At 39.5% G+C, this 17,816-nt stretch overlaps 1 protein-coding gene across 3 annotated transcripts in view; it reads right to left on the bottom strand.

Annotated features, from left to right (window-relative positions):
* The window catches only part of dscamb (Down syndrome cell adhesion molecule b), a 140,984-nt gene extending 128,841 nt beyond the window's left edge, over positions 1–12,143 (bottom strand). For 2 of the 3 annotated variants that reach the window (XM_041233049.1, XM_041233050.1), the window contains exons 1-2: positions 11,824–11,906; positions 9,455–9,601 (exon numbers count right to left, since the gene is read on the bottom strand). In XM_041233049.1, the coding sequence (XP_041088983.1) occupies positions 9,455–9,557 (103 nt within the window). In that variant the 5' untranslated portion in view covers positions 9,558–9,601; positions 11,824–11,906. Of the gene's footprint in view, positions 1–9,454; positions 9,602–11,823 lie in introns of all 3 variants that reach the window. The other variant, XM_041233048.1, reaches the window with a different exon arrangement.
* Positions 12,144–17,816: the final 5,673 nt, after the last annotated feature.

The raw sequence follows: 17,816 nt of genomic DNA, 5'->3' as shown, positions 1-17,816 counted from the left end.
GAACCCTCTTCATGTTTGTTACCGACAAAGCTGTTCCTGTTCTGGCTAAATCACCTAAGAGATTGATGCATGCCCTTCTGCAGCTATTTACAAGGAAAGGCTTAGGAGGCACAGCTCTGCACCCAGAGCAGCCAATTACACAAAGGGCAAAAGAACACGCAGGAAGGATATAGATGAAGCTCTGCTGATGGGAAATTCACAAAAGGTCAGAAATTACTAAAAATGAGAGGAACAGACCTGAAGCATACAGTAGCTCATTGGGTTTAGATCATTTTGCACACTGCTTAACAAGAAGTGCTTTTCTTTGGCCATCCACCAGTTGGTACGGAAGCTTAAATTCCATGAGAAAAGGACCCCTGAAAGAGTAGAGCCTGTGCGCACTGCCAGCTGAAGAGATGTCTTAAGTCTGACAGCACGTATGTTGATTCGGAAGTGTGTATTAAAACACACTCACCAGTTATTTGATGGAAGAGGAAAAAGAAGAAATATTTAAGAATGTGGGTAAGATTTGAATAATAAGACACAGTCATACATTGTTTTGAAAAGATGAAAAGATAAAGAGAGAACACAGCACCAAAAAAAACCCAGATTGTTATTACTGAAAAACGATGCTAGAATTATGATCATTGGCCTTAAATGCTATCCCAAAGTAAAAGCTTTCCATTACCCCTTCAAGAAGACAGACCCCAGGAATTTTTAAACACGTTATCAACGCCTTCAGCTAGGAGTAAAACTCCAGCATCTGTGGAAGTGCAAGCAGGTCAGCTCCCTCTGCATCAACCAACAGGCAGTAACACACTGAGCCAGCATGCCAGCCCCTTCTCTAAGTGTGTCTAAATTCAGTGGAATGAGCAGAAGCATTTTGCAATCCCCAGGAAACAGAACCTACTTTAGTTGTGAAGTATTCCCCCAGACCCCTCAGCATTTCCCAGATACACTTCCAAGCAAAGAACACCAATGATGAATACAAGGCAAACACAGACTAATTAAAGAGGCAGGACTGGCTCTTCTACAGCGACTTTATTATCACAAAAACAAACTAAAGACGGGCCTGGTCAGTTTTTAAAAAACGAAAGCACAGAAACCAAAGCAAACGTGTGGTTCAGTCTACTTTAGCAGCAAAAGCAACCTACCTTTGAATTCCAAATCATGTAGCCCTTCCTTAGTTTGTTAATCCTCTTCCTCAGAACAGCATATCCTGAATTATGAGACCCACTCATCCAATATTGGAAATTAAAACGGTTCCTCAATATACTGCACACAATTGGCTAGTGATGAGGTGACGTGTGAACTCAAAAAGATTTCCTTTGTTTGTTTTTGAAAACGTATGAATCAGAAACAAAGTGTAAAGAAACAAACATGGTCCCCTCAGTGTCTTTTGAATGTCCACCCACACCCTCTATAAACATAACACTTTTTATTTGATCCAACTTATCAAAAGAAACTGCCAAAGTAAAAAAAATATATAAAATAGAAGAGGCTATACCACATGAGAAATCAAGTGTCATTCAAGTAAATTAGGTTAGATGGTATAAGATGTTAGAAAAGGAATAAGTCAATGGACAAAAACTAACCAATTTAAAAAAAAAAAAAAAAAAAACACCCAAAGTCATTTACCAGAGATTAGGGACCTCAAATTGACCAATTAGGTACAAGAAACAGCTGTTTAGAATTGCATTCTAGAATTATTCTACATGTGATGTAGAATAATTCTAGAATGAGCGATAAAAAACAACGTTTTGCAGTCGGAAAGGGGTCCTCTCAAAGAAATTACACATATGCAGAAACTTGTGTTCCATAAAAGACTAACATCGCTCCAAGAGCAACAGGAGGACATTAACTGCTGTAGTTGCTTTGGCTTTAGCAATGTTGATCGCATGTATGTACAAATTGAAATGGACCGACACATGCCTGGTTGCATGTAGTCAGTTTTTTCCGCAGTTGTGCATTAAGCGCTATACCGATTCCTTCGAATTTAAGAAGCGATTTTTGAACAATTTTTTGCTTCTCAAAAAAAGCCTGCGTCTTAAACACGAGTACAGTACAGTGAAGCGTGTATTAAAATCACCAACAAAAGACGTGACTATCCAAGCCCACAAACAGCAACATGACTGACTGCCGAGAAAAGACACAAAGGCGTCTGCCTGAATACACAAGCAGCAAGATGACTTAGCTCATGTCAGTTTTGTACAATAAAACAGCGCAAATAAGGTTGCATCTTTGAAAATGCATAGTTATTGGATGTTTTATTTTTTCCTCTAATTGAGGGTGGTAAATTCGGGCAGCGTCTTAAATTGGAAGGAATACGGTATATTGATATAAAAGTGCATTAAACATATATACAGAGTCCTGAAATGTATGGCGATGGGTGATCCACTCATAATTAGCTCACACTGTGCTCATTGCTAATCTGTTCCCTTGGATTTGTTCCATTAGTGACCTGGCCCTTCTCCAGCACACCAGCGTAATCCCTGAGTCCTGGGAAGTCCTGCTGTTCACAGTGCTGGTACACTGGAATATGCAATGGAGCACTCTGTGTCTATTATTCGATAAATAACCTGTTCCGATCCTCAGACTGCTGGACCGTTGTGTAATCCTTTCCATTATTAAAGGTCTGTTATGGCAATGAGTAGCAAAGCCTCTGCCAGACTATCAAAAAAATCATAGAAAAACGTAACACATACCGTATTTCTAAAATTGCTTTCCTATACAGTACATTAAAAAAATAAAAACTGATACAGGAATACAAGCAAACAAACCAATGCCAAGCAGCATCCCCCTTTTCTTTTCTCTCAATAGACAGAGTGCGCTTTGCACGCAAGCTGGGTAATTATTCATCTATTGATTGGATCTAGCACTATCCGGGGAAAGCGGCCTGCACTGTCAGGCAATCATTTGCACAGCCAGGTGTCATCACATTGAGGTCAGAGTTCACACCCTGTTGCATGCTGCAGCGCTGCTTAATCAAAGATGAGGCTCACAGCTCACCTGGGATGTTCAGCCAGCAGGCATGAGGTTTTTACACAGCAGCAGGTACATTAAATCCCTTCTTTCTGTTCTTAAAATTTATATTCCTTTATGATTATTATGATCATTATTATTATGAAGGCTATGTCCATACCTCTATGAAATACTACACAGAAATAGGCTAATATACTACAAAGAATTATTCATTTGTCTGATTTGTTTATCCTTAGTATCTTGCACAATGCATAAAGGTTGAATTTTCCAGCATAACTGCCCGGAATACCTTGCATCTACAGTATTACCATATACATGCATCAATATTAATACTACCCTTTCACACTGCAAGAACCTAACCCTATAACAGCCACATAAGGGACACATTCCCCTTTTACGTAACAATTTCCTGCAAAACTGTCCTCTTCCTAAATGTCAAATCTTAAAACACATGCAGCACATATAATAAAGGGTGTTAAAAAATGTTTTTTGAAAAAGCATGTTTGCATCTTTCATTTCATCTCCCCATAACTGTGTGTGGCAGCTATATGATTAATGCATGGATTTATTGATTTTGCTACTTTTTGTTTTGTTCAAACCCGCTGTCCTGCTTTAGCTGCTCTTCAGTGCAAGGCTCCCCTCTGCAGTGAAAGGTAGGGCTGGCAGGAGGGAGAGAGGTGCGGGAAGGAGTACACTCTTGCCGGTATGCGCTGAGCACTTCACAGGGTCACAGCACTATAGCACAGTGACAGCAAAATAACAGAACGAACCGCAATGGCTGGGCAGGGGATCCTGGAAATACACTGCCTGACCCACTTTCTGTCTTGTAAGAATGAAAAGAAAACGGGATAAAAGTCCAACACACACACACACACACACACACACACACACACACACACACACACACACACACACAGAGTCTGGGGGAGTCTGTTAATCAAGCATGCGGAGCTCCACCCGGAAACACTGCAATGGCCAAATGGTGTAATAATAGGCAGTGTCTCACATTGATGTTTTCAGAAAGGGAGGTGGAATTGACTGTGTTTCGATCCCACTTATTAAATCAGCCTCAACAGCCTTTTTAGATTCAGTTTTGGGGAACAATTGAGGTCTTCTGTCCACTCTAGACAGAAAACACTCAACACGGTACAGCCTTCACACAGACTGCCCAGTACAAACATTAGGTTACTGTTTAATTGTGACATAAATTAAATTAAATAAAACAAGTACACCTGTGTCTGTGCAAACACAGCCACACCCACACTTATCTGGCAGGGAGAGAAATTAACCCCATCCCTGCCAACCACCAACACAGTTTTTCCAGGCATTTTTGCCACTATATACATATATACACACATAGTACTGTACACATGTATTACAATACCTTAAGAATTGGTCATTTATATCCTTTCTATACCTACCTGCATGAGAACCACAGGCTGTGAGAATTAATTTTCGGTCAGTAATCAGTGATATAGAAACAATAGGCACTCGTGTGTGAAAATGTTAGACCACTCTGTGTTTTAATTAGCCCTCTGAAACAACTTCTAAAAAGTCTGATTTATTTTTCCATTTTTGGCTATGTGTTCCTACTATTTTAAATTAGCTGCATTTGTTGCCCATTAAAGTCATCAATTCAATTAGACAATCACTAATTTGCCTATTTTGGCAAAATTTTTAATTACAGTGATTTGACAACAAATCAAAACTACAGAAGCAACGGGGTGTTCTAAGTTTAGCCTCCTGCGAGATTTTTTTTTTTTACCATGTACACACTGCAAGAATATTACATACTGTAGCATACAAAGGGTTAAACAGCCTCTGGATTTTAAATGAAAAGCGCAAACCACTGATATACTTTATGACAGGCAGTTGTTAGATGTGGACAATTAAATGCCTGCGTTACAGGAGAACTTTCTCGCACAGTGATGCGCTGCAAGGGTTAGCTTGAAACTGAATACACAGCGCTACATGCGTTGGCAAATGTTGGTAAATGTCAACAAATGATGCCTGTATTTCACGCTAGTTAAAACTAGACAAAAATCTGAGAATGGTTTCTCATCAAGAAGCATTCTGAGCTGACGTGCTCATTAAAAGGGGAATGAAGATTTATTTAAGGTAAAACTTACCTAAGGGTTTGTTTTGATCAACCTATATCGTGCCGAGATGAGACTTTTACATGCATGGGGATCCACCTGGCTGGTATCAACCACTGATTTTAGGAGTAATTCCAGGACACTCATGGATAGGTGGGTAATGCATTCCAAGAAGATTCCTGAATGCTGTGAAACACTCTAAACAATCCAACCATGGCTTGTCCTGGTGGGGTTGATCAAATCAGCCTTTAAGTGACCAGACAACCTTTTGGTCTAGTGATCAGTGTTAAGGCAGTAGTTGAAAACATTTGTGTCCAATAGACGTAGTTTCTTCTAAGTTTTACTCTTTTTTTGATTGCAGCTTCTGATTTTAGAGCACACTGGTCTACTGCTTGTCTTCACTTAATCACAAACTCTGGGCAACACATGACCCATACAAAAAAGACCAGCAAAACAGGATCATTAGTCTAGTCTTTTTCATCCACTTTAAGTTAAAAGCTCTCAAAGTCGGTCATGCGCACACACACAGATGTTTGCATTCCTACATTTGTGGGGACTTCTCATTGACTCTCATTATATTTTTATTTACTATTTGTAACTCGTCTGTCAAAACTCCATATAGGGTGAAAGTCGACAACAAACGAAATATTTTGGCACTTTTATAATTTTTTTTGAAAGCAAAACATGTTTTACAAAGTGGGGTCTCCCCACAATGTCGTTTTTTCAGTAGTTACTATCTTTGTGGGGACATTTTCTCAAATTTAGTTTGTACAATGATAGTAATACCTGCCCACACGCACACACACACACACACACACACACACACACACACACACACAGACAAACAGACACATAGACACACACACATAACCTAAACCTATACTAGGGATTTTGAACTTTTAAAAACACAATGCTTGTCACACTGAGTACCTGAAAAGAAAAAATGGTGCGAACACAGAAAATTCAATTTCTACTGGGGATTTTCTGTTTCTCTGTTTTCCATCTAAGATTACTGTTCATATTCACATACACTGAGTCTCCATATAATCCCTTTGTGCTCGCTGCGTTGAAGAAAGCAGCAGCCATCGCCTGACAGGAAATTTAAAGAAGCTATTCTTGACTTTTCCTCCAGCCCAGCGGCCCTTGCCCGTGCCTGGAATAAGAAGGCTGCTAAGCCACAGTAACCTATCTGAACCCCCCTGCCCCAGATGAGAAAATGCCAATGCACGTCACCCTGTGTTACGTGACTGCACCCAAATCCTGCTTTATCGACTGCTGGTGAAAAAAACAGCTCAATAAGAGTGTTATTTCTTTGTATCTTATTCATTAGCACTGGGAATATGAGAGCCCGGGGTTGATCAATATTCTCCTTTGAGTTCTTAGTCATAATATGATGAAATTGATCCCCAATACACAATTTCGTTGCAAGAGCAATACAAAAAAAAATTAGTTTTTTTTTTTTTTTTTTTTTTTTTTTTTAATTCCTTTTAAAGGACTGCTGCTCTGAATCAAGATTTAGGAGCTTCAGGTTAAAACAAATAAATACAAATACAAATCTGCAGAAGTACCACACCTGTTAAAAACAAGCAGTTTAAAATAGCCTTTTATCCAGTCAATTCATCTTTCAGAAAAGATGATCAAAGCTAAATAATTAAAATGTATTTTTTAATAATTGTATTTAAAATACATGACAGCCCGGTAGTGGTATAATCGTGCTACTGTTATAAATTGTGAGTTACTGTATAGCAAGCATTCTGATGATATTTAATGGAAGGGGCTACTGAGAACTATTGGTGGAAATGTTTTGCACTAATGTTGGCTAGCAGCATGAACACAAACAGCAATTCATACATCAACTTTTCAAGCCTCATATTTTCTTACAGACAACCAAATGTAAAAAATAAATAAACACCAATGACAGACGTGACCTTTTAAGTGCCCCTCTAAATCGCTGTTTAAGGAAGGCGCAGTTATTTTAAATACAGTAAATATTTGCACATCTCTTCAAACTGCAGACTTGCTTTTTCTCAAACCACTGGCATTTGTATTGCGCTGAACTGGGTTTGGTGGACGCAGCAAGCTTTCTGCTTCAGAACGGCAGTTCTTTACTATTGCTTCACTCGGTCACAGTTAAGATTGCTGGGGTTAGAAAGTGTGCTTATGTTGATATATGTGCTACACAAATTAATAATTGATTGAAGTAGTAAGATAGTTTTATCCAGTGCCTTTTGAGACCAAGTGCCCCATCATTACCCATTAACAATTTAAAACCAACAGCATCTAGCGCTTGCAAATACTAGCAATAAAAAAGCTACTGCTGTGTACAGAGAAGGTCATTCTCTTAAGAAAATGCTTGGTCGCTTTATTGATCTTAGTTGAAATTTAATACATTTGATCACCTTTTGAAATTCAATCAACACATTCAAAATGTTGGCAAATCCAAATGAAAATCTAGTGTGCTCCTTGTTCAGATATCAAACTGTTATGAGTCACACACAGTGATGGCCCCATGACAATTAAAGTGGCTCAGGTTTTGGCTTATGTGCAAAACATACACATACATAAATCAAAGAGATAGACAAGCTTTTTTTCTGACACTATGGTCTGTAGTTAGAACATGATTTTGTCATCCTGTAAGAAAACAGTTCAACACTACAGACTATGCTGTGCTTCACAAAAGGAAGAGAAAGGGGATGAGATGAGGATTATTTTTCCCATCAGTGTGACATACACGCAGTAGTACCCTATCCTTCAGGCAGCAGATCAAAGGTTTCCATGACAACCCCAGCACGGTGCCCAATCAGAGCTCTTGATATATATTGATTGGTTTCAAGTTGAATGTTTCAAAGCCTGTTAAACAAAAATCAGTGTGAGGAAAGGGTTACAGCTTGGGCATTTCCAGGATATACTGTTGTTATACAGGTGGCAAATACAACTCTGCCAATGGGTACATCTAAGTTAACCATACTAAGTAAAATGTATGCAATACTGTACAGTTTGTGGATGGATGGAAAGCTGTATAAAATCACTAGAGTTTCAGTTTGTGAAGAAAATGTGATTACAATTTTAGAATAGTCAGCGCCCCGGTGTGTATGAAGATGTGTGAAATCTCACAGGATTAGTTTGCATGTTCTACATCCTTGCTTATAACCACTGAGAATGCGCAAGTTTACCTCACGCCGGTCCAGCCAATGAGAGTGCCAAGCTTGCGTGATCATATTTCTGCCTCATTTTAATGGTGACAAGAGACAAAAGATAATGGAAGAGCCCCATAAGGAAAACCATGAGATTGAAAACCAAGAGATTGATAAACAAGAAACTTCTTGGGGGAACAAATGCAATTCATGGACGAATATTGAGGCAAATGAAGACTACTTGTATTAAATGCATGAGTTGTTTCGCGTTTGATTACTTTATTGGTTTGCATTTTACCGATCCGAAAAAAAAATCGACAAAACAGAACACAAACACCAGCATTTTGATTCCAACATTGCCAAACCAATCCCAGACAGATACATAGAGATAGGAACACACAGTATATGGGTACAAGCAGCTAGATGTGATATACACAGATATAATCTATCAGCATTTGAGCTCCATCCACCCACACTACATGTATATATCTGCTTAGCTAGCTTGTTCAGTGCACTGTAAGATGGAAAACCCCCTGGGGAATACGTATTAGAGAGTGTTCCACTTAACTGATGTAAATAATCAACCACGCACACAATCACTTCAACAGTGGAGCAACTGGGTCACTATAGTGCACCGAAGTGACACAACTGAACTGGCGTGCATTGTACTCGCTGCACACTGCTGACCAAAGCGAGCCTCGCTATTGTCAACAGTTGGGAGGCGATTGAATCGGACAGCGATAGGTCTGTCCACAGCCGAAGTGCTAAGATAGATCAGGCATCAGAAGTAGCCTGCAAAGACTACCCAAGACAAGTCGTTGACTCACTGATACTCCCTGGCTCATTTTCTCAGGACTGTTTTGTTTTGGTTTTTACAAGTTTAAACCCATCCTTACAAATCACTACCATTAATTAGTGGGCTTGCTAATTATTCCCGCACAAATCGCAAGTGTCTGTACAAATATATGTTCAAGGCAATCTGAGAGCCCAGGTGTCTAGGAATTAACCAATAATTCCCTGTTAACCAACATGTTCCCCTAGTGTACAATGACACCCAGTGTGGTTTACTATAAATGTAATACTGACACAGCAAAACTCAGCAGGGTGAATCAGCCTTGAACCTAGTTTCATATGACTTTCTAAATTCCATTTCAGGTTTTCTATATTTCAGAAAAATGGCGACCAGGAAAGATCAGTCCCGAGCAGGAGACAGATTCCATCAACCTTCAGCCAGCAGGAAAATGAAGAGAGAGCATGTCCTACCTGAGACAAGTGAGACTGTGTCTTTCTCCCACGACACAACAGTGATGTAGGCCTCCACAGAGGCTGGGATAATGCACTTGAAGACCGCTACATTGCCTCGCATGGCTTTCTGGTCCTCCACTCGGACCGTATAGGGCTCCCGTAAAACTGGAAGACAAGAGAAACAACCCCAATACTAAGTGACAAAACCAAAGGGTTTGTGAGACTCCATCCTAAGACTCATTTTACAAACCCCTATACAGCACCAATCTTCTACTCCCTAATGTGACTGTTATGATGGTCCAAGATTAGTGCTGATCGAGGCGTGTGAAACCAGACATCAGAGATAACAAGCTAATGAAATTGTTTAATAATTCCTTGTCTGTAGTGCATTCACAGTCATATTTGTAGTTATGAAAGGCATATGTTATTGAAAATGTGTATTTTTTTTTTTGTTTGTTTTTTTAAATAAATAATATGCAGCAGCAATTTATATAAACGAGATCAGAAATGTCTTTGGGAGTTTGTCTCTGCTTGTAGTTCCAGAGGTTCATTCCATCAGGATATGAAAACATGTGTGTGTGTGTGTGTATATGTGTGGGGGGTGTGGTGTGGGATGTGGGGGTGTAGGGGGGGTCGGGTCTTAGTGACTGGCTGCTGAGCATGTCAATCATTATTAGCAGACAGTGGTTTGGTTAAGCAGGGAATAGGGAGTGAGTCAGCTTTGTAAATGATTTTAAATGGTATGCAATGTATTACATAAGAATGCACACATGATGTAAATACAGAACAATTATCGCACCAGTGATCTATATTGTACAGGAACGTTCCAAGCACTCACATAGATCCTTAGACTTACAGCAACTAGTACCTTATTCTTAAACTGAATTTAATCCTAAACCAGCAGTCTTTGTTTGTCACATCGGTACTTATCCTTTGGGACAAATGACCAGCACCCCCCAAAGGACAATTTTAAAATAGAAGCTATGTTGAACCCAGCCATGGTTTGAAACCACAGATTAAATACAAAAACTGCAAAGAATGAACCTCTGAGCCATTTGGCTTGGGAGCTGTATAAGGGCTGACACTAAACAACAGGGGCCCTGTTTCCACAGCTGTCAATGCCTTGTCTTTTTATGAGCTCTAACTTAATCAGCAAACCTACTGATGTAACCAATACATTTACATATTGCTGACACAAAGGGCAATGCACCAGGGATATGAATTCGTTACCTTGCACATTTAATTTTTCAAAAAACTATTTATTTTATTTGTCCTGTACTTTTATTACCCCAATTTCAATTATTATTATTATTTTTATTTTTTTTACCAATTTCTTGTTCTTCACAGCTTACAGTAGATCGATACATGCTGATACAGTTTATTGAAACCAACAGGGTTTTTTTTTTTAATTAGAAAAGGAGCTGTCAATAGCAGAAAGGCTAGAAATACTGAAGCAGGTGGATTTATCTGCTTGGTTTTTAAAATGTTATTTGACTAATGCAGATTACTGAAAATACATATATACAGTAGATCAAGAAGTGATTTACACACCACAGTCCTAATGATAACCAATATATAATAACCTTAAATTACCTCTAATCTTATATAACACAAGCCTAATCCCTAGATTCTTATTTGGTTTATTGAATCTCAAAGGTAAAGACTTAAAATCAATTCATTTTGATGCATACAAGTGGGCAGCCCTCCTTCCCACTAGCTTAAGTGCTCCATCATCCTGGAGTCAAAAAATCAAGTGATTCATTTTAAGAACCACAATAGTGCTGATCTGTATCAGTGTTCATGTAGTCTATGACACCTTCGTGTTAGTAGTATGCAGTACATCTCCAATTGTGAGACAAAGGGGTACTGACTTACACAATCCCACTACACTGTCATCAGGACTTGTCAGTGTTTCCATACTGCAAAGGAGATCCAAGGCACCCAAACTGATTTGGGTTAAGATAATCCAGATAATCTTAATCACAGTCTGCCAAGTGTTGTATGTAGGCTTGGTTCAAACACAAAAGATTGCATTGGTGCAGAAGTATCTTCCCAATGAGGAGCAGATTAAGAGATAGATGGTAAACTTTTACTCCAGCACCAATTAAGTGTGTCATTCTGCACTGGCTTGTTTTGATGTTTATGTATTTACTGCACCCTCAAAGATGTTTCTTGTCTTATGTTTGACATTTGTGGGGAACTTTTATAAGGGTTAGTTTACCATGCTTTGTTTTGTAATATGCTTTGCCATACCTCTCTGTGCTTTACTATACTTGCCTATGCTTTACCATGCTTTCACTGTGCATTATTACACTTTGCTGCACTTTTACTTTGGTAACGTTAATTAAGGGTACAGGACCAAAAAATAAATCAAAACACAAACTCACCGGCCTTAATATGAACATCCTGGCTTCTAATTTTCCCTGAAGGATTGTCGGCTGTGCAATAGTAGGTGTTGTCATGGATTAAGTTACTAAAGCTTGAAGGAGGGAAGGGGAAGATTTGGAGAGTGCCATTGGGGTGGACGTGGCGGATTCCCGGAACATCGTAGATCTCCTCGCCCGTTGCTAGGTACCAGTGAAGTGTCGCCGGGGGGACCCCTGCCGCGGGACAGGGCACCAGCGTCCCTGTGGTGCTGGCAAAGATTACCTCTTGCAAAGATGCATTGACAAAATATAAGCTGGAACGTAGATCTTCACTGAAAACTGCAAGACAAAAACAACATCATCTGTGTAATTCTCATATATATATAATGCAAGGCAGTTCAATAAACACACAATAAAGATGTTTCCTTTTAACAAGCACGCTCAGGCACTTTTATCAAAGTGTCATCAATCTGTCGCATCCAGCTTGGTAATAATTCAGTATTACTTTACATTGTTTTCCTCCCTGCTGAGGCTCCCATTTGCAGCGCAGGAGACTAACACTCTGAGACACAGTGCTTCTGTGTTCTGGGACCACCGCATGAGAAAGGGCCGTCATTTTAGAAAACCTGGCCCAAGGGCAATTCATTTTAACCTCTTTAAGTCATCCCCTTGAAGAGCAGATGCGCCCGACTGCTTTAAAAGCAATTGCCTATCTGAGATGCAGCATGCTGATAACAATGTCCGCAAATCAAGTGTACGGTAAACACACTCTAATATAAATGTCCTTTGACACAAAATCAAATTAAAACATACATTCCACACTCATTCAAACCAAACCAGAAATGTGAATATTTTGTTGAGAATATCTGATTGTGTTCCGTATTATATATGTTGTTTTTATACTGTACATACAGTAGCGTGCAAACGCATTACAACACCTTAAGATTTGTCATTTATATTTGTTATATACCTAGCTGCATGAAAACCTCAGGGTGTGAGAATTTCAGTTCGGTCAGTAAATCAGTGATATAGAAACAATAGGCACTCGTGTGTGAAAATGTTAGCCCACGTTGTGCTTTAATTAGGCATCTTAAACAACTTCAAAAAAACTCTCATGCATTTTACCATTTGTGGCGCTTTTTATTTTCTCTTTTACATTAATTGCAGATGTGGCCTATTAAAGTCACCAGTTAAATTACACAATCAGCAATTTGCCTATTTTGACAATTTTTTGGCTACTGTGGTCTGATGTCATATGCACAACAAATCAAAACTGCAGAAGAAATGCGTTGTTGTAATAAATTTGCACACTAATGCATCAAGAATTGACAGTGTTACGTCACCCACTGTTAGCCTTTGACGCCACCATGCAAGTGGCGTAGTATTACCTAAGCTGCCTGCACTGCGATACCATCCCATCACCATGATAAGCACTAAACACACCCATGTCTCCTATTTTTTACATGGCTATAAACTGGCTGTAAACTTTATCCATAGATAATTGACATCAATAAAACCTGCCTAAAGCTGCTTACGTGTTCCAGCACTGCAGACCAGCGTCTGCAGTAACCCCATACAGCACATACTCAATACCGCTACTGACAGATTTGGTGCCACCTAAGGCTGGTACCTGCATAATGACCTGGTTAAACCTCCTTAGTCCTCAGGATGAAAGAGGGAGGTGTGGGTGGTGGGGTGGTAAAGGATGAAGCTTTCTCTGTTCTAGGAAGCCTGGCTTAACCTTTCAGAGGGTTCGTTCATTGGTTAGACAGACGTGGTTGCCGTCGTACTTACAATCGTCTTTTAAAGCACTCAATGCGAAGTTAATTGCCATTAATTGGTGCTTGTAATGGAAGAATTGTGAAGGACAACTGTGTTTGTTTTGAAATCAACACATTAATGAGCAGATGCATTTAATATGCAGCATTTATGACTCAGAACTCAATTTAAATTCATGTAAGGCTGGCTTAATCACTTGTAGGCTGCTAATAGTTAAACGCTGGGGTTCATCTAATGGTAGGTTACTGGATTTAGGGCAAGTCATAAATCTCATATTTAGAGGAATTTGATGTGAAAATCATGAATTAGACTGATAGCCTGTGGTGCTGAGCGCTGTTACATGATCTAAGGGTTACTGACTCGATACTGAACGACAATGTAAGTGCTATGGACACAGTTCACTATCTTGGGTATGACGTTATTAGCCCTATTTATATTTAATCCAATTAACTCATAATTTTTCTGTTGTTTTCTCTTCTGGACGACCGTTTTTTCTAAAGCTTTCACTGTTGTGTTTTTTAATGCAGTTTTTTAACAAATGTTAAAAGGAGAGAACTCCTTCAGCAATGTTATAAAATGAGAAATAAACAACTTGAGAGACCGTGACATACTGTATATTATGTCATTGTTTGGTTCTAGTTTTGTAAAATGTTACTCATTTAAAAACAAAAACAAAAAAATCAGTTGTTAATGACAGGCTTCGGTAAATTCTTTGAGAATAGTAGGCCTTTGGGTTTTAGTAACCTTAAAGTACATGAAATTATTTCAGTAAATCTTACCTAATATATATTTCTATAATTCCGTAGGTTTCAGATTGTCCTATCTGAAAATCGCACACATTAACAGTGAATTCTATTTCTGAATGTTTGTTTGTTTGCAGCTGTTACAGAATATGTATAGAACGCTCCTTGCAGATACTTCACAGTCACATAAAGGAACATAAAGGAATGTGTCTAGTATCTTGGAGTACTTAATGTGTACATCTTTTTGTATTATTGTATCAGAAAAGGGTTAGGGTTATATTGTGATAAAAGGTGTACACAATAAGTAACTATGCATAATGCCATTGTAATTATGTGTAAGCAGACATGTAGCTACTAAGTAACTATTGTGTAAATGCACAGAAATTAGAGATGCAATGTAAAGGGTGACCAAAAGAAGCTGATGCTACATTAGGTTGGTTATTATATTCTCAGTGCAAAATACTAAGAGGTTTATTCTGTCTTTAATATGTGCTGTTTAATATACAGGACGGCTCGATTGTTTTATTATTCATTCCCCAGAATTGCTTATACCTTCGTCAAACCAGCAATAAACAAAACCAATAGGGAGTGCGTGTTATATCTACACTGACTGGCACATTGCATATGTGGAAACAGCTGTGTGTCCAGTGCTAAAGGTATACAAGATGGGCTACTGCAGAACTGTGCTTGTCGCAAGAAAACTATTTAACAAGAGCCATTCAGCTTTAATCACATTACATTCGAATCTGGATTTCACACAACACACATGCAGGAGTTCTGTTAGAAAATATGTATGTGTTTCTGAGTGTGTGTGCTTGTGTGTGTCTGTGAGTGTGCGTGTGTGTGTGTGCGTGTGTGTGTGTGTGTGTGTGTGTGTGCTTGTGTGTGTCTGTGTGTGTGTGTGTGTGTGTGTGTGTGTGTGTGTGTGTGTGTGTGTGTGTGTGTGTGTGTGTGTGTGTGTGTGTGTGTGTGTGTGTGTGTGTGTGTGTGTGTGTGTGTGTGTGTGTGTGTGTGTGTGTGTGTGTGTGCTTGTGTGTGTCTGTGTGTGTGTGTGTGTGTGTGTGTGTGTGTGTGTGTGTGTGTGTGTGTGTGTGTGTGTGTGTGTGTGTGTGTGTGTGTGTGTGTGTGTGTGTGTGTGTCTATCAGTGTGTGTGTGTGTGTGTGTGTGTGTGTGTGTGTGTGTGTGTGTGTGTGTGTCTGTGTGTGTGTGTGTGTGTGTGTGTGTGTGTGTCTGTGAGTGTGTGTGTGTGTGTGTGTGTGTCTATCAGTTTGTGTGTGTGTGTGTGTGTGTGTGTGGGAGAAAGGGGGATTCATTAGTTTCACTCCAGTTCATACTAATTGCTAAGTGCTTAATTTCCAAACGATGTACATTTCCTTGTTGTTCACTGTGGCCCACTGCCTACCCCTGCTATCTCAGGCTGTCTCCGACTCGCAGGCAGGCAGGCAGCAAATGGCTTACCAGTGACAGCTGGCAAACCCGCCCCTGGGGATAAAACATTTTAGCACTTCATAAATTTCTAACAAGGTTTCAAATCACAGCAGTTTCCACCCTCTCTCCTAGCTCCACCAGCTTTTACTTACACACAAGCACACACACACGCACACACACACACACACACACACACACACACACACACACACACACACACATCTCACACACACAAGCACACACACACGAAGACTCAAGCGTTCCCGAAAACGAAAAGAAGAAAAACCCTCCAATTAAACCTTAAATGGGAAACCAAGACTGGTTAAGTACTTCATTATATTTAATAAGAAGCAATTAAGCGGTGCTGAGTGAGAAACAGAATGTTTCATTTGCGGTGAAATGTGGTAAGCCTGCAAGCAGGAAGTCAGGCAGGCATGCTCCGGAGAACTGGAAGCTATCATTCCTAAGTAAGTGCCCAGTGGTTGCCCAGCTTCAAAATCAATAATGTGCTGCTTTATCACTTTTTAAGGAGATCCTGGTCTCTCATTGTACCTCTTAGTCCTCAGGATCAAGGACAAGCTACTCAGGGGAGGACCTGAGGCATGCTAGAGAACTACACTGTGTGTATCAAGAAAAATGGATGCCACGTACTGTACACCTGCCATCTCAGATGTGCGGTTACGCCCATGCTTTGCAGTCCCTTATTAGCTTTGGGATTCTGGTAGATATCCCAGTCTATATCTACGCATCCTGTAAATATCTTTCATCAAGCATGGCTTTTATTATTCTACAAGTCCATGACCAGCTGTTAAGCGTCAGAGATGATGACAAGCAGCTCTAATCAGTCTTTATAGGTGTGCTAAAGGTGTGCACTCTGTAAAGACAGCAGTTAGTTGCATGTCTTTAATCTGTATGTAGACAATAACAGACCATTAATAATACCATTTCAATAGACTTCAAACCTACATCGTGCCATTCGATTGCACTTTATCCCTGACACAGTAACACAAAATGTAGCTCCCCATTGTGTAGCAGTTTGATCCACTCCAGGTTTTCCTTATATATTACCTGCAGCTACACAATATCACACTACCTAATTAACTCCCGATCGTCGCTTTTTGGAAAGGGAATTATGAATGAAGGGAAAGGCAATCGAGTGGTTTCAAAGAGTGTTGATTGCGTTATTGAGGTAGAGTGTGGAGTGTGTGGTGAGGGTGTTTTCAGAAACAGCACTGGGGTGTTAATGCTCTCTTAAGTGTGCTTTCTCAATATGAAAAACCATTAACTTAGCACACTTAGGAGAGCACCAACACTCAAGGGCAGGCTGTTTCTGAACATGGCCGTTATAGTATGCCCTGCAAAGTAACTGCTTATCAATAACAGAAATAACATTTTAAAAGCACATTCATATTAAAGCACAAGCCAAAATGAATTCATAGAGAAGAGGGACAGTGCAACCTTGAACTGACAGAATTATTATGAACAACCTGTGAATGTGTCATTGCTTCATTTAGAGCTTTTCCATATACATTCAATATGATTTTAAATAAAAATTAAATCAAATTTGATACTTTAAAAGGGAATCTTGTGTTAGTTCATATGTAACAGAATGAACACAAATCTTCCAGCTCCACAACGCCAGCCTACACTGTGTCTGGCTGTAGCCAGTGTGCGTTTTTGAGCCACGACTTCAAACATTCAATGTTTATTTTCTGTGGTAAAACTGCAGTAAGCAGCTATGGGGCCATTTTCAATTATCAAACTTCTAGTCCTTGTATCCATCTGGCTGGTTTTGAAACTATGTAAACACCGTAGTGTTCAATACCTCACACATATAACCAGCAGCTAAATGCTTCCTAAAGCACTAGTTCCAACACCCCCATAGTTTAGGAGATGTTTTAGGATGTAAGAATATACTAGATATATATCCCTGGAAGTCAACATGAGCAATACAATACCTTAACCCTTTAAGCAGATGGACCATGTTGTATAGATGTGTTGCCATGACACTGCAGGGTATGTAAACAGAGTTGGTCCTTGAGCAGTGTAAGACTGCCTGCCAT

This window comes from Polyodon spathula, chromosome 30 (assembly GCF_017654505.1).
Source record: "Polyodon spathula isolate WHYD16114869_AA chromosome 30, ASM1765450v1, whole genome shotgun sequence".
Lineage (NCBI taxonomy): Eukaryota > Metazoa > Chordata > Actinopteri > Acipenseriformes > Polyodontidae > Polyodon > Polyodon spathula.
This window is presented reverse-complemented; position numbering and strand designations above follow the sequence as displayed.